Genomic DNA, 20,710 nt, shown 5'->3' with positions numbered 1-20,710 from the left:
AATCGTTAGTCTTGGTTAAAAAAAATCAAAATATTGTTTTTGAAAAGTTCGGAAAATTTCACATAGGTTTCATAGTTAAACCAATTTTTTAACTTTTCAAACATAAATATTTTTAGGAATGGACAATCAAGGACACTATTTTAAAAAGCAAAAAAAAGGAATATATCGAAAAAAAAATTAACTTTGAATGGCTTTATTATGAAAACAAAAAAAATGTAAAATACTTTTCGATTGCAAATTCGATTTTACATAAAAAAAAGTAGTCAAAAAATGTTAAGCACAATATTCCAATTGTTGTGAATTAAAAAAAATTATAACTCGTCGGCAAAATTTTGGTCCATACTTCTGAATGACTTATAACTTTGTCCCCTAAAACATATAACAAATATTAAAAATACGGATTTTAAGAAAATTATATTTTGTGGAAAAAGTTAATCAAAAAATCATTAAAAAAATCCATGTACCTATTTTTTTCTGAAAAGTCTCCATCAATATCTACAACTTTGCTGAAGACACCAAATCAATTAAAAAATTCTTTGAAAAGTTATAGATTTTTAAATATTTACGTATTTTTGTATGAACAGCTGCCAAAATTGTATGGAAATTTGTGTGGGTGAACCAATGACACAAAATGGCTTCTTTGGTGATAGGGAAGGCCCCCACAAAGTTTGAGCCAAACCAAAAAATTTAGGTAAAATCCATTTCTGGGATTGGCGGAGAATTGCTCAACGAATTAATGTATGTTTTGAAAGTATTACGAGAACAAAAAAATAATTAATTTGGGTGTTGCCAAAATCGGGAAAAGTTGAAGACATTGTTGCAAAAATCGGATGTTGCCATAAATGGGACAGCACTGTAGTTTGAATCATTAAAACAATTTCTAAGATCTTCCATTTCCAAATATTTCCTCATGTGTTTTATTAGTTGTATTCAATAAGCTTGTTCTTGCAATTCAATCAGAATTTTTTATCGAGGCATTTGAAGCATCACAACACTTTACTTCAAACCCAACCCTATTCAAAGGTAGGTGACCCGGAAGTCAACGCGTCTAATCACCTAAACCGATTGTTAATCAAGCTTAAAATCCTTCCCAATTTAATTAACTCTAATTGAAAGCTTGTTCAACATGTGTAGCTGAATGCATTATGGGAAAATCCGAATGTTAAAAATTAATCAGATTCCGCAATTTTCGACAAAACTGCGCCACTCCGTTGGTCGTTGGGGGGAGAAGTCCAACTTGTGGTGTCACACTGAGGGCTGAGCCGATTGCAATTGAGATCGGTTGTTTTGGGTGGTGGAAACAATTTGGGCTTTTCGTGGGGGTTCAATCGAACGCAGGGAAAAACGCGTGTTCAACGAATTGTTACGATAATTATTTTTCGCATAATTTAACAGTTCGGATCCTGAAATCGAATTAAAGCTCGATAATTAGTTGGTGCGTTTAATTAGTGATTTGGTGGAGGAAGGTCTGAAATGGGCGATTATGTGAGTTTATGCGACGAGAGCTAATAAAAGTACCAAAACAAATAATATTTGTTCCTGAAATTGCCTCTATTTCTCATATTTAAATCTTTCACTTTTCCCAACGATTTCTGTTGATGGCCAATTGCCCGAGTAAGCCAAATATTTTAATTAATGTCGACCCAAATTACAAAACCCTCACTTTCTGATTGCAACCCACCAGGTTGGAGCGGGGGAGTAGCTGTGGTAAGTTGATTGAAATTTTCAGCCTCCCCAACCCCCTTCAACAAATTGTTGTATCATGCTGAGGTGCGTCACTTTTTGTGTACTTTGGCGAAATTAATTATGACAGAACAGTTAAACAGTGCGGGTCCAATAATAATCACTCTCCCAGTTTGATGAGTTTTGATTGTTTGAACTCGTCTACTTTATGTGTACATTTTTATGGCAATAAAATTAGGTTTTTTATTTGTTTATATTATCTCAAGAAAATAAAATTTTGAAAAATATTTGAAGAAAAAACTATAAGTAATTTTTTTACTAATTGAAGACAAACATTGCATAAAAAATCATTTTAAGTATTAAACAAAATACAAAAACGTGAAAGAAAAATTAATCTAGAAGTATCACATGAAGTATGAAAGTTTCTTGAATTTCAATTCAGGGAATTCATCAGCAGAAATTCACTTTCCAATAAAATCAGCTGAAAATTAAATTTCCACCGCTATCGGCAATCAAAATGGCACATCACCCTACTGAGTCTCCACCTCGAGTCTCCCATCCAATCCATTGACATCGGTGTTAATTTTTACTCCAGTCAGTACACGTGTTCACACAAAAAAAAACTGTAGTAAACGATGCAATCAATGCGATAAACCTCAATCAACGATTTTCCACACCACCCACACACAATGTGCCAATATTTGGGTGGAATCTGAGGAAAAAGCAAATTGCATTTCCTGCCCCTTGGTCCACGAAGACCACTTTTTTTAAGATATTAAGCTGTTGAAACTATCTATGGCTTGTTCTCTCAATATTTATATTTTTTCATTTTTTGCCCCCTTCCCCCTCGACCACGGCCAGAGAGTTTTGTGCATTGTCCCGAAGTTTAATTGAATTCAGTTGCCGGATTCCCGAGTTACTATCAAACATGTACAGCAGTAGCCGACCATGCACGTGTGACAAATCGTCCTCTGACTCCCTTGGGCAAGTTGTCGTACTGCAGCGTGTGCCAAGATAGCTCAATCAAATTGTATCCGTCAACTCACACAGCAGTTGTGACCCGACCCCTCTTCGATTTGCGTGAAACTTTGTTCTACGGGGTAATTTTTGTCCGAGCTTCATTTTTCGATATCTCGTGGCGGAGGGGCGATACGACCCCTTCCATTTTTGAACATGGGAAAAAGGCGTGTTTTTGCAGTCATTTGCAGCTTGAAATGGTGATGGTTTGGACATTTGGTGTCAAAGGGAAAGTATTTAAAATTGGACACCCGATTTGATGATGTACCGTCATCAGGGGTGACATTGGGTCAGGGGGTAAGATTGGGTCATACAAATTTCCGCATTTTTTTATGACCCAATCTCAACCCCCAGGCTCAATGTCACTCCTGATGACGGTACTCAGAATTCCGAAAAAAACATATTTTTCATCGAAGAAAAAAATACAAAAATGTTTTCATAAATTCAGCCATTTTTCGTTACTTGTCCGTAATCATTTTGAAAAAAAATTGATGTAGGTACTTTTCGAATCTTAAAAAACTCAGAAGGGTAATTTTTATTCTAATCAGTCGTGTGCATTGGGCCACGCCTATTTTCAGCTTAGTTCTTTTTTTCTCCCAACCAGGCTTGCCACAAATACAGATTTTTTTGGCACATACCTAACACTCAATCGAGTATAACTTTAAGGAATAATATTCTTACCAAAAACTGAACATGCCAAAAGATGATTACAATGTTTATCTTTTTGGCCAATTTAACAAAAACTGCTCAAATTTATTTTAACTGTAAAAAAAATTCGTTTGTGTTTCGGGCCTGTGCTGAAAAATCTGTATTTGTGGCAAGCCTGACTCCCAACGCTCGTTTGGGTCTGCTTCGTGCTGCCAAAATTGATAAAATTTTGAGCGAACACTCACGAAAAGTAGCATTTATAGAGAAAGTTTCCTGGCAACACCACAAGCGCTGCTGGTGGTGTTGGTGGCCACCCTTTGTTCTTTATTTGCCTTCGCTTCTCGCTCGGTTTTCTTCAGCCTTCGATTGGAATGGATGGTCAAAATTGAAACGTCAAAAGACTTAGTGCGTTTGTTTTTTTTTGATGGCGCTTGCTAATTATTTACATGTTTCGGGATTATTTTTCAAGTGAGTGACTAAGTATCGGTCAAAAGAACATGTTGCCGGTAGTTGGAAGCAATTTTATATCTTAAGCGCTTTGAAATCGTTAGCGCAAGTAAAAAGATATTGATGGCGACTTTCGTTAAGCAGTTAACCTCTGATCTTGCGTGTGAATGTGTGTGCCACCAAAATGATGAGAAATGGTCTCGCAAAATAGAAATTATGATCAAAAGTGCATTAAATTTGATCTATTTGGCCAGTAAGTGGCATACATTTGCGTTAATCGAGCATCAAACTCTCCATATGACGAAGATAGGTGTTTGATTAGTAAGGATATATTTCCCCTGATTTGCATTTTAAAATTTAGTTTTTTTTTTTTTGTTACTTCGGGTTATTTTTAGAGTGAAATTTTCGTGAATTCTATTTTTTCAGAAAGAAATGTTTTCCTGACAATACAGTTTTTCTGCAATCCAATAATTTATAACGCTTAATGTTTGAAAAAATGGCTTGACCTTAGCGTTAAAAATCATAAAATTATAAAACATATTTCTGGTGATTATTGCATTCGATCGTAATTACTAGACTCACGATCGAGATTTCTCAATAGTAATTTGTCGATGGCAAGTCGTAATTTGTCGATAGTAGGTTGAGCTAATTCAACCGTAATTTCTCGATCTACGATCGAGAAAATCTCGGTAAGGGTTCGAATCTTGTTTTCAAAATTTATTTTTTTTTAATTTCAAAAAAATTCAAAAATTATTTACTTTAAATAATTTATACATTTAAAAAAAACATTTCAAAAATTTAAAAAAATTTCAAAATTTTATTTAAATTTTATTTTATTTTGTTTAAATTTGAAATCATATAATTTTTTAAATCAATCCAAAAACATCTTAAAATTCTAAAAAAAAGAATCAATGACGTTAAAAGATCTGCTTTACTTAGGGCATGATTATCAGGCTTGATAAGATAATTTTTTAAACTTTTTTTTAAAATTTGAAATCTTGAATTTTTGAAATTTATGTTTTTTTTTAAATTATTGAAACTTTTTTAAAATTTTTGAAATTCTCTGAAAAATAATTCAGATATTCTAAATTTGTTTTATTTTTACATTAAAAAAATTAACTTAGATTTTTTTTTAATATTTCGTCTGAATAAAAAAAATATTTAATAAAAATGGTATTACAGATTACGATCGTAATTTCTCAACAATAAAATTACGATCTTAATTGCTCGATAGTAAGTCGAGATTTGTCGATGGTAAGTCGTAACCTTGTGGCAGTGCGTGGCCGAATGGTTACGCTGTCCGCTTTGTAAGCGGATGATTCTGGGTTCGATTCCCATCTGCTCCAACCTTCCATCGGATGAGGAAGTAAAATGTCGGTCCCGGCCTTGTTGTTAGGCCGTTAAGTCATTCCAGGTGTAGGAGTCGTCTCCATGCCATAAGTACAAACAACACACCAAACCAAGCCCACTCCGGTGGAATCGCTGGCGGCGGTTGGACTCGCAATCCAAAGGTCGTCAGATCAAACACTGGGGTGGAAGGTTCCTTGGAGTAGAAAGAGGTTTGGGTGCTCTCCCCATTCAAGCCTTCGGACTCCTAGGTTCGAGCAGAAACTTGCAATAGAGACCACAAAAGACCCGGGGGTCGTTAATGTGGATGGTTTGATTTTTTTGAAGTCGTAACCTTACGATTAATAAACTAATGAGATTTTCTGATACATTGAATCTTCACTTCATGCTTTAATCGACTCTGAACGATAATACATTTTATTGAAAAAAATCAAGTGTGACCTGCAAGCCTTCTTGAAATTCATATGTGGTCCGCTACACGGAGAAAAAAGAGTTCGAAAAATCGTGAACAAGCGTTCATGAAAATAGGAACCACGAACAAAGTGTTCAAATGCCATAGTATGTTTTTCAAAATCGTGCCATGGGATTTGAACACTTTTTTCGCGGTTCCCATTTTCATGAACGCTCGATCACGATTTTTCGAACTCTTTTTTCTCCAGGTAGGGTAGGGTAGTCATCAATGAGACACTTTTGGTTTTCAACTTTCAACGATTTTTGTATTTTTTTCATCAGCATGTTTTAATGAGCTTGTTGTTGCATTTTATTTTTTTTTTAATGTGTTCTAACATTGACCAAAATATGAGATCGATCTGACGTCTACAGCCAGAGTTATTCAACTGTCTCATTGTAGATGCATTGGGCAGGAACAATGAGACAGCTGGGGAACAATGAGACACTCTTCAAAAATGAATACTTTTTTAGTAAAACATCATGTTTTTATATTGTTCCATTGCAGGAGACTTGCTTTGAACATTTTCAAACAATTTTGTCAACATGAAACTTTAATTAACAAAAGTTATACTAAAAAGTATTTAAATTTTGTAAAATCCATATGTTTTACGAAATAACTTTATATTTTTGGTTAAATGAAGTTCAAACTCAATAAATATGCCAAAAATCACTTCCAATTCATGTTTTGAAAGATTTCCATCGATTTTGAAAAGTTTATTGAAGAAAAATCAAAGTGTCTCATTGTTACCCATGGGCCGAAAAGAGTTGGGAACAATGAGACAGCCCTTGATTCTGTTTATATTCTAATTTTTGGTCAAACCTAATAAAAGGACATTGTAGCCCAACTCATGCCCTGTAAAATGACGAAAGAAATATTGGAGGAGTATTAGTTTTTAAGTTAATGGTAGCCTATGAGCGAAAATGTAATTTTTAGTCAAAATTTACTTTTACACCCCAGAATCAAACATGTATGAATAACTTTGCAAGGGAGCGTCCATAACCAAAGTCACTTTTATGGCAGACGTGTATCTAGTAGACACGCCTTTCCCCCAAATATGAGCCAGATTGGTTGAAACTACGTCTTGTGAGAGCCATTTTATCATTGTTCCCCGTGTCTCATTGATGACTACTCTACCCTAAACAAACCTGGATAGAACTCGTGCATAAACCACGAGGCCTTCAAATTTGAAATTTTCATGTTTCTTGTAAATTGCATACTAAATGTGTGCCAGTAGAGATATTTTCGGTAAATGTCGAACACAAGCGAAATTTGTAAGCTATCAGTAAATATGCACACAGGTAATAAACCTTGCGCGGAACGCTTAACCCTGCCGTACCGCTGCACACTAAACTGGCCGGCCGGGCAGGTTTGTTTGGATGGGTATATTCGATCATTACGGAACGCCTAAAGCTACGCGTTGTTTGGACTGTGTGAAGTTCGTAAGCTAAACAATACGTCATTTATGACCGATCCCTTTTGTGCTAATCGGATTTTTACACTTTATGACCGAGACGTGCTCAGCACAGACGGAACTGGAGAAACAGGCAGGTAGAATTGCGAAAAATAAGGTTCAATGTTTTTTTTCTAATATTCGATATAGTTTTCCATTAGACGTTTAACCGAACACTTCGCGGCGGTGGCTTGAAGTTGATGTTGATCTGGAAGCCGGAATGGAGTTGAAGCTACTTTAGGTTAGTAATTTTTCCAGTTGAATCGCGAACTGTGCGATAACTTGTTTTGTCGCACTGTCATGTCCTGTTATATCTTCTGATAAGATTAAGATTGCCTTCTTCGACGTTGAGTGAAGTGTACTGATTCAGAAAATTTGTGGTAATTTAAAGCTAATAACTCGCGTTCATTTTGTTCCAGATTCGAAGATCTTGCCCGAATGAAGATCACTATGGCGAGGATCAACATCATAGAAGATTTTGAGCGTATCTGGGATACGAAAAGAACACCACCGTGGTTTAAAGAGTTTCCGGATATAGTTGCAGACATTTACCAAACAGCAAGGGAAGATGTGATCATTGATGAAGATCAAACGGAGTCGGAGTTGAACCAACAGATGTTCTATCACTATTATCATTTGGCATCGGTTGACTGTTTGAGAGATGATTTGCACCAAACCAAAAACATCCTGAACAGTTGCCTAGAGCGTTACGACAAGATACCCCAAGATGACCGCAACTACGCTTTGGACGAATTGAGTATCTTTGTTAAGGAAAAGTTAGCTGAAATAGATGAAGATGTTTCTAAGCATGAGCCGAGGCTGCATGGTTCGAGTTTCAAGGATTATGTTGAAATTTGTCTCACCCTCGGTAACATAGAGAATAATAACGAGTTGCTGCAACAATTGAAAAAATGCTCGAACGAAGACCAGAAGCAGCTTGAACAGCTTCTTTGGTGTAAGCAACTGGTTCGTCTCATCATCACCCTGGAGGAAGAAGCTCTAAACCAGACATTTCACCGGATTTCGATTCCTGCAGAAAACGAGACTTGTCTGGCCAGAGCATACCATCTTGCTAGGCACGGTAATTCAAGCGAAAATCACTCGAAGAGTGTCGGAACAAACCAAACCTCTACCCAAGAGTGTGTGTTTTACGGTGGTGTAAAGGAACGCGTAAGGGAGAAAATTTACGGTGAAGTTGTTTTGAGGAAGCACGGTTTGGAACAGGTAAAATTTATAATCCAACGTGACGCTGGCAAGGAACTCAGTAATACCGATACGGTATTTGTTGAGGATGAATTCAGAGGGCTTTGCCTGGAGCAGTGCTTGGAAGAAATGCAGCATTCGATGAAATCATATCTAACGAGCTATCAGGAAATGGATATAGTGAAGATGTTTAACTTCGTCGAAATTGTTAGCACATGCAATGCTATTCCGCAATTTTTCAAACAATTTCATTATTTTAAAGAGCTTTTAAAGTTTAAGCTAAGTGAGGAAGAGGAAAGCAAACTCGTAGAGCATTTCAAATGCACATTTGTTAGCCAAATAATCAACCATTGCAATGCAGTTCAGAACGAGCTAGGTTTTATTTCGAACTTGACGAGTTATCTGAGTAAAACTCGAAAAGTCAAAGCTGTTGTTAACAAACTGGGTGTAAACGAACAAACACTCAATGTTGATTATGAAAAACTTATGACTCTCAAGGACTCAGAAAATAACGAAGAACTTTTGGAACTGCAGAGCACAGTTAAAAGTATGATGCAACAAGAAACCCAACTAATTATGAAAGACAAACTACGCGAAACCATACTCGGTTTTGCGGAGCCTGTACAAGTCCAGCGAGCTACGGTCGACGATCGAACTGTGGTCAAAGTGCTGGGCAAGCATTTAGTTCTAGGTGAAATTTTAGAGTCTGTAGAGAACGAACTTGCAATCGACATGGACATAACTGAAGTGCAGTTCATCGGTAGTAAAGTGTTTCACATTGACGCCGATCTGGTGAGCGATACTTGGCATGGGAAAAATGTGGCCGTAAGATCAAAGCTCATCCAAGTGCATGGAACTGTTGTGTGGGACGTTTCAGGGAAGAGCTGCAATCGCAAGTATGAACCTGCCCGTTCTGCAACCGTTGAAGGTGCGGACGGATGTGCTGGTGAGGACGGCTATCCTGGTGAAAGTGGTGGCAATGTGTTTATTACGGCGGAGAAAATGATAAATTGTGAAGAATTTACTGTAATTTCTAATGGAGGAGACGGTAGTGATGGTCAGGACGGTGGACACGGGAAAAAAGGTCGAGACGGTGTCGGTATCATGCGAGAAAACATAGAGCAGGAGTTTAATTCACCTGTGAGATTTTTAGCTTTTCATACTACGAGAATGGAGCAAGTTCAAAGAATGATTAGGTCTATTGATCGTAACTTTGTTCATTCCTCCCAACGCTTCATCCAAGATAGTGATACGTTTATTGTAGCAACTGGCCAAGATAGCAAAGGAGTTATATTTTCATACTGCTCACCAAAACTGTTCCAGAACAATAGCCATTGCTATCTTGTTCACAAGGGATCGTTGGGAAAACCTGGGGGTCAAGGGGGTGACTATGGCCGGGGAGGAGAAGGGGGTTTCCCTGGGCAGATCAGTGTAAAAAGTGTAATTGGGGAAATTTTTCAAGTTAACAAATCAACTGTTCGAGGCCAAGATGGCCGTTCGGGAGCAGCTGGGTTGTATGGCGACACTGGTGACAACGGTTGGGATATTGGCTATCTCGATTACCAGACATGGCGTGCGGCGTATTACTACGGAGAAGACTACAAAAGTAAGCTCACTGTCGAGTATCACGACGATTCCAGGAAGGAAAGTGTTTGGTGTTGGCACAAAAACAAATACGCTAGCATAAAAGCGGTCAAATCTGAAAACTCAAGCGTAGAAAAGCACAAAAAACGTCACTTTGGAAAACGTGATCGCAAGCATTCAGCGGTGGCGGTAAAGAAAAAAATGATCATTGAAAGCTCGTTCATTGCCAGCACTGACCAGCACTTTGGTTCCATTGACGAGAACGCCCTTCTAAGTGCCTACACTCGCATTGAACGTATCCGACAACGGGCTTTACAAGGAGTATCTGGAAAGACAGAGCAGCGGAAGAAAGCTAACAAAAGATACAGGATTAATCATATAATTGCTTGTCCAGATATTGAGCATGACATTGATGAGCCTCCTGCTAAAATTTCAAATACAGTCAAGCAGAAAGCAATGAGCTCGAAAGTGTTTGAAAGTATTCTGATTCGGAAAGAATCACTGATAAATTGGAAACAACTAAGATTTTGTCGCACCGAAAATCAAGATTTGCAACGCCTATTTCTTTTACTAGACTCAATCGAAAAGGAAAAAACGAAACTATCAGCAAACGATTTTAAGATCATTGAACAAATTTTGGTTGACAAACAAAGGCTGGCCACTTTTGAGGAAATAACAGATAAAATTCATATTAATTATTCTAACACTAACAAATCAGTATTGCCAGCACAATATGCGTCGATATGTCTAGAAGAAGATCCACAACAGTGTGGCATAAACTGTCATGATCACTTGGGAAAATTGGATGATTATTTCTTCAATTTTGATTGCGATGACCAACAAGAGAAACTCTCGTCGTACTGTAACTTATACAGGAAAAACCTTCCATCATCAGTTGTTGAAGCTTTTTTGTATGAAGCAGAAAGTGCAGACTCTTCCATTCAAGAACATCTTGATCAGTACAAGTTAGTTTCAGAGTTACGGGAATTTGATTCAGCTCGTAACTTGAACCAATTTATGAAGGAATTAATTCCGTCAAAGTTTTCAAATATAATAAATCTATGGTACCTGAACGATGAGAATTCTTCTCTTGCACAAAAACTGATCCACGAAATTGATTATGATTACCGTTTAGGTTCTCTCCGCAAACATTACATGAAGGAACTGAACAAGGAAATCAATTTTAATCAATGCCTTCAAAATGATCTCTTTTTTGAAACTTATCAAACCTTCATTGTTGAAAAAGGTCCCTTAACCCGGAGCTACAGAGAGCTCTTGGCTTACGCGTTTGGAGTGAATATACAAGTTTATATTAGGGTGCCTAGCGGAAAGTTTTTACTGCGGGACAGTCATAACTCTGAATCGTCCGATATTTTATATTTGCTACTTGAGAACGAATCTTTTGTGAAACTAAGATTAAACGAAAATCTGATGAATTTGGAAAATGATTATCGGATTCTAGCGCGAAGGTATGCTCTGATAACTGACCGCTTGATGTCATTCAAGGACAAACAATCGTTTGATGAGTATGTATCAAATGGTCTATATTTGTACTGTGACTTTGTCTCCACGAATGATGTGCATTATTTAAAACACCGAACTTTTGAACGAGTTAGTCCAGCACTTTTCATTTGGGGAAAGACATGTCATAGAGGCTATGTTCACTCGAAGTGATGTTTCAAGCTTTGTTTATAGTAAGCTATTACGTAACCTCTGTTTGAGATTTGCTGCCGAGGGGAAACATATTTCTACAGATGAAGTTCAATTTCTGGTAAACCGTTATTTGGTTGCCAGTAGCGTAGGAAGGCATGAAGAAGAGATTGTTAACTGGATTGTTTTGGCATTTCCTCAGGCCAGCTGGGTCAGTGAGATCCTTCTTCTAGACTTGGAGCGATACTATAAAGAAAGGCTTGCGAGGAAATCTGAATGGAGGATTCTTCTGAAGAAAGTAGAAAACAAAGCAATTATGATATTGTTCAGTGCTAAACTTCAGTTAAGCCTGGCAGGAACCGTTGAGCCGATTGACAAAATGGAAAGAATATTAAAAATGATGAGCATGGCCAAACACCAAACGACTACGTTGCTAAAGCTGAATCTTTCCGAGTGGTATTATGTACTGGAGGAGCATTACTGGGTTGAAAAGCTGAAACCTTTAACAAGTTGGAACGATAATGAAACATTGCAGGAAGCATCATATTATGCGGTGGCCCTGCTGAATAATTATAGCCTCGAAATAATGGAGAAATTCTTCAATACAATAAAAGGTAAAAATGTTTCGCAAAATGATATTATCGACGTGCTCTGCAGTGTCTACAATGGAAGATGGAACTTGACAGAAGAAAATATTGCAAATCTGGAAAAGATTAAACTGGAACAGTTGATCAAACATATGGATTCTAACATGTCAATACAGCAAGAAAGAGATATTAATGTTGTGGTTCAGTTTATAAAAGACAATAAATGGGCATCTTTTAGTATACGATCAGATCTCACCAATTCATTAGAATTCCACGCGCATCGACCAACTACGGTCGCAACGCGGCCGTGTCGAGCATGTGTAGAGTCTTTAACGATTGCTACGAGCACTTTGACTTCCATTTGTCTCGCAACGTACTCCGGAAACTTTTCCTAAACCATTTTAAAACTTGACCCATCGCTACCAGAAGCTTTCTACTTGTGATATCCAACTGTGATCTTAGTTTAGGTTAGGATTAGGGAAAGTTTTATTTGTGTTCTATGTATTAGTTTAAGAAATCTTGTATCATTGGAGTTTGTAAACTTGTTGATGCGTTAAGATGAGGTGGTTTTTATGCCTTCTTGAGAATGTGTCTGACACAGCTCAAGGGGGCTTTTTGCCCACCAAAATAAAAAATGAAATGAAATAAAATGAAATATTGTCCAAATTACAACCGATAACAAAGCAAGTTCAGTTCATCAAAGAAGAAATCGATAAAAGGAATCGAGTTTTTAGGAATTTAGTACCGTATTTATACAACAGATTACGAGAAAGATTTCCTGGAGCTGAAAACTCGAACAGTACATGTTTCTCTGATAAACGTGTGGAGCAACAACTTTTAGATATTGACGATGCAATTTATGAAGAGTTCAAGTTCCGATTGAGAGACACGCAAAAGTTTGTGGTGCTGACCTTGTTGGAAAATAACAAAAACACCCTTGCCCAAGTGTCCACCGGCGAGGGCAAGTCGTTGATTGTGGTAGCTGTAGCCATCATCAAGGCATCGCAGGGCCAGAAGGTGGACATCATCACCAGCTCGTCGGTTCTGGCCAAGAGAGACGCCGAGCTGAGCAAATCCATCTACGCTAAATTTGGTATCAACGTGTCCCACAACTGCAGCGAAGACATCGAGAAGCGGAAGGAAGCCTACTCGGGGAATCAGGTTGTGTACGGAGATCTTTCCAGCTTTCAGCGGGACTACCTGCTGCATAAGTTTTACCAGAACAACGTGATTGGCGATCGGAACTTTGAGAATGTCATCGTTGACGAAGTGGACAGTATGCTGCTGGACAGGGGTAATAACATGCTGTATTTGTCACATGACTTGCCCGACATGGACAAACTGGAGTCGGTATATGTGTTCATCTGGGAATGGGTCAACAACATTTCAAAAGTATATGACACTGCTGCCATTAGAGATGCAGTTTTGTGGCAAATTTATGGAGTACTAAAGTGCACAGACATCGGCAAGATAGATGCGACGTTGAGCGAGGAAAAGCGAAACTTCATCTGGAACAAGCTGGTCGAGGCCAAGATAATTGACGGTGATGGCAAGTTGATGACAGAAAACATCAAGAATGACGTCCTCGGTGAGTTGCTGGGATCCGAATACTCTGGTTACCTTGATCGTTTGGAGTACCTACTGATGGAGTATATCAACAGAGAGAAGTGCATCCACGTGCCCAATTACTTGCGATCATTTGTGGATTTGCACCTGGAGTCGTGGATCGAAGCTGCCAAGATGGCTCTCGTCATGGAAGCTGGACACGACTATGTGGTCGATGTTGATCGAAGCGGAAGCAGTGCCGATAGAACGCCCAACATTACGATCCTGGACAGAGACACGGGAACAGATTTGGTGAATAGTCAGTGGGAAGCGGCGCTGCACCAATTTGTACAGCTGAAGCACGGTTGCAAGACGTACCTGCAGAGCTTGAAGGCAGTGTTCATTTCGAATGTAACGTTCCTCAAGCTGTACGACAAGTTGTACGGTTTATCTGGCACATTGGGATCACACAGGGAGCGGGATTTGTTGGAGGAGATTTATGCGGTAGACTTTGTGAACGTTCCAACGGCAAAGTGCAAACTGTTTTACGAATATGTTCCCATCGTTTGCAAAAGTGCTGCTGATTGGATCGATACTATCATTGAGTCGGCTAAAAGGCTGACTGAGACTGATGGTAGGTCCGTTTTGATAATATGTGAAACGTTGAATGAAGTTGCCGAGCTGTACAAAGTGTTCGGTGGAAAAAATGCAACCAACGTTCGAACCTACACTCGGGAATACGAAGAGTTTGACACCGGAGAGTTATCTCCAGGTCAGATCATCATTGCCACAAATCTGGCAGGTCGAGGAACGGACATCAAATTAACTCAAAAGCTGAAAGGTGCGGGTGGGGTACACGTTTGCTTGACCTATCTGCCGAGCAACATTCGCGTTGAGCAGCAAGCTTTCGGACGGGCTGCCAGATGTGGTGACCGTGGATCTGGCCAGCTGATTGTACTGGACCAGAAGGAGATTTTGAATATTATGCTGCTCAAACGACTACGTGACACACGTGAGCTTGCTCGAATATCGCTGATCAAGAAACATTACGAAACCCGAGTGGTACTAGAAGAAAACTGTTTCAGGCAGTTCACTCACCAGTTCGATGAGCTGAGAAACTTGCTTACAGCTAGTAAAATCACTAATGGGAAAGAAGAGTTGAGCGATATTTTGCTGGGCAGCTGCTTGGATAGATGGGTGTTTTGGTTGGATAATAACGGGAAGAACTTGGTTTCCAACGCAAAACATCATTCACGAAAGACGCTCGATATTTCATTGGCGAACTTTTTGAGTCACTTGAAGTCGTTGAAAGTCACAAACTTTGAGTCCCTGCTGGATTGGGTTGACATCAGCACTCCTCGGATGATAAAACTTGGTCGGTACTTTATCGAGAATAAGCAAGCAGCGTTAGCACACACTCTTTTTGAAAAAGTTATTGCCACAGAACCCCAATTTTGTGAAGCTGCTCTCTACTACAAGGCATACGCATTATCTACGAAAATCACATGGAATGTAGTCAATTCGCCAGAAGTAAAAACATTCTCGCATACCCTGCGTTCTGCGGCAGGTATGTTCGAGGAACGCGTTCAAAATCTGATGATCAATGTTTCTCGGGTCGACAAGATAAAAACAAACTTTAAGCACAACATACTGCCAATAACAGCCTATAAAGAGCAAAAACAGATCATCTGTAAGTTCTACGGGGCACTGACGCAATCCGTTAACGACATTCTAGGACACCCGGTATCTGCAACTTCCTTCGAGTTTGGAGACACCATTGACAAATCGAGGTCAATTGAAATATTTAACGCACTGCAGGCGAAGAAAATTGTGCAAAATCCCATTATTGAAGATAACATCAGTGAGAAAGAGTTACGTGACATAAGTTACAACTATGGAACGTCTGCTGCAAAGCTACTACACTTTTTAGAAAAGTGCCGCACAACTCAGGGAAGATCTGTACAACTAGAGAAATTTGTACGGTTGTTGAAGGAGCAAGTAATATTACCAAGTCGAGAAGGATTCTGGCGGCATCTAGTGGAACAGGAGATTTTGAGTAAAAAGAAGGAGGAAAAGTATATCCTTGTGGACAAAACAAAGTTGTCAGTTAAAGATATAGAATACTTCGATTCCAAGTTGTCGCTACCGGGACTTGAAGCGAAAGTGACGATCAAAGAAGGAGAGTTGTTACTTTATCCAGATCAACTGCTTGATGGAGATGCTTATAATAAAGATCCCTTTAAAAAAGCTGTTGGCCCCGCGAAATATACGGCTTTCAAGGAACTGGGAGCAATTTCATTTCAAAGAAAGACAAAATTTAATCTTGACCAGCTGAAAACTAAGCAAGTAAATTTTAACCATTATGATTCAATTTCATTGGAAGACTTCGCAATGGTTAATATAAGTCAGAACGATGCCAACGGAATCTTGGATTTACTTGTGAGGGGCAAAGTGCTGCAAAAGCAAGATGGCAACAAAGAGTTGTACAAATTGCATACTGATGGCAGTAGAATAAATGGCATTCAACTAGGCGAATACAAGATCTACGAGGATGCCGTGAGAGGTTTGCTTAATTTGTGCTTTTGCTATAGAATAGCATATCAAAGCATTACGCGTTGTGCGAATAATGGGAGAGCTCAAGATTTCCCGTTGATATCAAAACCGCATCGAAGAATTCTGGCGGATTTGCTTCATGCACGGATCCTTGAGCCAGCCGTTTCCAGATTCATTGTAGACATTGTAGATCTACGTAAGGCTTTGTCTGGAATGAGGCTGGAGGAAGATAGCTTAGTTAAAGTTGCTCAACGGTTGAAAAGCTTGAAAGGTTCAATGGACAATCTCCGAATGGTTCCATTTTCTGAGTATGACCGGTATACAAACGTCGAAGAGTGGAACCTATTTTCTCTCAATGGCAACGAATTGCTGTTGAAGTTGAGAGGCGCGAGTTTCATGAAAATAGTTGGAACATTTTTATGGGGAGCCCTACTAATCAGAGCTGTGCTGGTACAAAACATTAAAATGCGTAGAACAGAGCTGTCTCGACAGGATTTGAGCAAATATTCAACTGGTTGGCAGTACATTTGCAGCGCAATACGAATGGCCTTCGATGTTTACGGTACGGATTACTACAAACTTAAATATAACAAGTTTATCAAACGAGTAGCCCTCATTGAAGCGACAAATTTTGGGTTTTTCGGAGATAGGTTGAATAAATTTGCTTTTGAAGTGAATCAACCTGCCACATCCAAACCCGACATAAAATATGTAAGAAAGTTGGCTGTTCCGCTGATCCGTGGATTTGATCTTGTCTCGAGAACTGCAAACGTACAGCTTTTAATTGACGATCGCCTTAAGCTTATGTGCGCAGAACGAAGTGATTGTTTGCTTTCATCAATCGATAAGAATGCAGCCTTTTCCGCATTTGAAGAATGCTTGAAGAAATTGTTCCGTTTTATGGATGTTGATGAAGCTAGAAAAAAGCTAATTAAGCTGACTGAAATGCATTTGCAGAGACAACAATATTTTAAAAATGTAGAAGCCATTCTAGTTAAGGTTGCGGATACTGTTCTGCAGGCACTTTCAAGAGCCACTAAAAGACCAAACGTACACATCACGGTTTCCACAATTTTGTCCGTTGACATCAACGATGCGTGGGTAACCGCACTTAAAGACAATGAACGCAACCTTGCGATGATTGTTACCAATATTGTACAAGAATTGACAGGTAAGCTTAATTTACTGATTGCTGAAAACTCGGTTGAAGATCAAACAGCAATCACCGGTTGTGAAGGCTTCGTCGAGGAGGCCATCGTGAATCTTAAGGCACAGCTACATGAAAAGCTAGATGTTCTTCTGCAACAGACCATCCACAGGCCGGTTCAAGAAAGAGGTCGCTTCCTGTTGCTAAATTACGCTGAAGGACAAATTGAACTTCAAACAGACTCGAACGATGGTCCCAATCCGGGAGAAGATATTGCCAAAAAAATCCGCATTGGTCAGCTCAAGAAAGAGTCCGACAAAAGGCGCCAAGCGCTGGCAATGACACCGGTCGAGAATCTTCTCGATCAGCAGTTCAACGAGGCATTGGCCAAATGGGAACAGAGTACTACCGAGCTGGAACGACTGGCAGTCTGCATTCGCAAAGGAGAACCAGTTGACGGTCAGTATCTGGACATTTGTTTGGACGCCGTGCGGTTCGTACTCCTGCGACGAGCAGTGGTCGTTTCCAATATCTGCGTAAATCTAATGACAGACGGTAAAACTCGGAACAAAATTTCATCACCAAGGAATTCTAACGGAATCGCAATGGACCTGCATTTGATAGACAACAAATTCCTAGTGGGAAAAACGCAAAAACCGTCAGGAAAGTTAATTCGCAACAGTAACTGTCTGTACGACTGCCTTCTTAAAAGCATCTTCGAGCTGCGATCGATTTCCTCGAAACAATTCGCGCTAGAGATCAACCAACATTTGGTAAAAGTTTTGGAAAATCAGTCAAACCCAGAGCCCACTTTAAGGCAATTCTTGGATTTTAACAAACTGTCAACCTTTAAGGAGCTGTGTTTCGCACAATTTTTGAGTGCTTGTTTCGAATGTCCTGCCAGGGGAGTCGTTGCATTCGGTGACCTGATGGAGCGAGCTAAAAACGGCCCACTAGACTGGCACGGAACTGGATGCGGTCACGTTCACGCGGTTACGATCCACAATTCGAAACGTTTTGTAGAAGCCACAACTGACACAGTATTTGGGAGGGTTATGTCCGATTTGAGGGAGGCGTTTTTCAAAGTTTTTCAATGAAAATGGAGAAAAATTAATGATTTTTTTAATGGGATCAACTAAAACAATATAACCATGCATTATGATAAAGCCTACATTTATTAGATCTAAAAATATCATGTCTTCATAATCTTATTTTTTTAACCCTAGGTTTATTTTATCGAACAATAAAAATTTTAATTCTGGTAAAGAAAAACAACGAAAATATAATGTTAACGAATAAATTGAATAAAACGTGTTTTTTACTACAACCGTCCAAACTGGTGTTTTGCGCAGTGATCCCATGCACCGCGTGTCAAACGCGTTCTCTGTTTTCTGTACTCGATCAAACACCAGCACCGTGTATGCACGCGTACAAGCAAACCTATACTCAACCGTGAACCGTCCAAATCTGGGCTACCTCATGGAATCGATGATTAACCCATAACTACACACAAAAAAATATTTCCTAATGTTACATCATTTATGATGTAACACTTTTGCACGTCATTAAACATTTAAATTTAAATTCAATTTGATGTAAATTTGCAACAAATTATACGTAAAAACATGATTTTACGTGTGATTCAACCGTTTACATCGAATCTCAAGTTTACATCAACTGAGTTTACATGTGATTCATATTTTCCGTGTCGAGTAAATTCACATATTTTTTTCTGTGTAGGCTAAATTCCAAATTTAAGAGCGAGTTTTTCACCAATGTGTAACAGGTCGTATCGAGGTGCTCCGATTTGGATGAAACTTTCAGCGTTTGTCATGGGATGAACTCTTGCCAAATATGAGCCCTCTACGACAAAGGGAAGTGGGGTAAAACGGGTTTTGAAGTTTGAGGTCGAAAAAACATAAAAAAATCTTAAAATTGCTCCCATTTGCGTAAAACTTCATCAATTCCAACTCTCTTATATGCATTCGAAAGGTCTTTTGAAGCACTTCAAAATGTGCTATAGACATCCAGGATTGGTTTGTCTTTTTCTCATAGCTTTGCAAATTACTGTTAAAAATTGATTTTTTTTAAAACCTTAATATCTTTTTGCAACAGTCTCCAACACCCAAACTCTCGTAGGTCAAAAGATAGGTAATTACATGGACTATAAGCCTACGGAAATAACTTTTTGGCCAATCGCAGTTTTTCTCATAGTTTTTAAATTTTTCTAGATCAAACATTTTAAAACGTTAGTTTTTGCCCTGTAGGCCGCCATAGCGGCAATTTTTGGTCTCAATTTAGTCATATTCGGAATCCTCGGATAATTTCACGTAAATTAGAAGTATTGGAGTTGTAATTTTGATTGGAAAAAATGCCATTGTTGCCTCCCTTCGAAAATGCACTAGTGTGCAATTTACTCAGAATGGTACCATCTATAAAATTTACTTTTTATCAAGTTAACTTTCGATTCCAAATCTCTAGGTAAAGCTTTTTTAAACTGAGTGATAAAGGTCTAAACGAAATGAAAAGTGTAGCTTGAGGGAAGAAAATTGTTGTGCCAATAAAAGCAAATCACGATGAAAAAGGCTTAAGGTTGCACATCATCATTACAGTTGTACACAAAGCTTCACAAATGTCCTGGATGGCAAAAAGTTTTCCATCGTTAAGGCCAAAGCAAAGTTGGGGTCGAAAAACTGAGAGATGGACACTAACACGAAGGCTGGAAAACCAAAGGAAGAGTTGAGCTTTCCGATTGCATAGATAAATCGAGTGGCATTAGCACTTTACTGGGTCTGCAGTGTGTACGACACAGGCTAATCGAAAAGTTCAGTTTTTCCTCTGGTTGGGCTTGCATGCAGGGGTGGGAGGTAATGAAGTTGGACATTTTGTAGGACATTTCCGGAAACAAAAACGAATCTGATAAGACATGATTTCTATGATGTTCGTTTGATACTTATTATCGGTTATCAATTGTTTTTTTCATAAATTCTTCAAATATTTTCGATACAAAATATGAAAAAGACGTAAAGCGTAAATCTGATCACGATACGGTTGAATGTTCTCCACCGAAACCTTTCATCAGCATTAAAGTTTCTTATCGTCTGCCGCCGTCATCCTGATCGAACATAAACGTCTCATCCACTCCCCCACACCGAAAAGTCGTCAGTTTATTACTTCATCTGAGCCATGCTGACTGCTTGTCGCGGCATATGTTGAAACCGCAAATTGCAAATTTTCCATCAACTTTTCGGATCGGGAAAATCGAGGGCGGAAAATAACATGAACCGCCGTCGTGTGAAATGATTTTTCCCGGGAAAATGGCGAAGAAACTGATATCGAAGCGCGCACACAAACACACCAACTTTTACAGATCGTTCTGATTGAGTGAGTGACAACGG

General features: G+C 38.9%; 2 protein-coding genes across 2 annotated transcripts; both read left to right on the top strand.

Moving 5' to 3' along the window:
• The first annotated feature begins 5,807 nt into the window (after positions 1–5,807).
• LOC128093181 (uncharacterized) lies at positions 5,808–12,805 on the top strand. Its single transcript, XM_052709104.1, has 3 exons — positions 5,808–7,141; positions 7,194–7,284; positions 7,463–12,805. The coding sequence occupies exon 3, from the start codon at positions 11,488–11,490 to the stop codon at positions 12,460–12,462; it is 975 nt and encodes a 324-aa protein (XP_052565064.1). The 5' UTR covers positions 5,808–7,141; positions 7,194–7,284; positions 7,463–11,487; the 3' UTR covers positions 12,463–12,805.
• LOC120414033 (uncharacterized) lies at positions 12,725–19,071 on the top strand (the record flags this gene model as incomplete). Its single annotated transcript, XM_052707074.1, has 1 exon — positions 12,725–19,071. A coding segment is annotated over one exon (5,685 nt), but the record flags the coding sequence as incomplete, so codon positions are not given.
• Positions 19,072–20,710: the final 1,639 nt, after the last annotated feature.

This window comes from Culex pipiens, chromosome 2, assembly GCF_016801865.2.
Source record: "Culex pipiens pallens isolate TS chromosome 2, TS_CPP_V2, whole genome shotgun sequence".
Lineage (NCBI taxonomy): Eukaryota > Metazoa > Arthropoda > Insecta > Diptera > Culicidae > Culex > Culex pipiens.
The sequence above is the reverse complement of the archived record's forward strand: the minus strand, read 5'-3'. Positions and strand labels throughout refer to the sequence as shown.

What these genes read in the sequence shown, in the direction of transcription:
- LOC128093181 (XM_052709104.1), top strand. Translation starts at nt 11,488, where the DNA reads ATGTTCACTCGAAGTGATGTTTCAAGCTTTGTTTATAGTAAGCTATTA.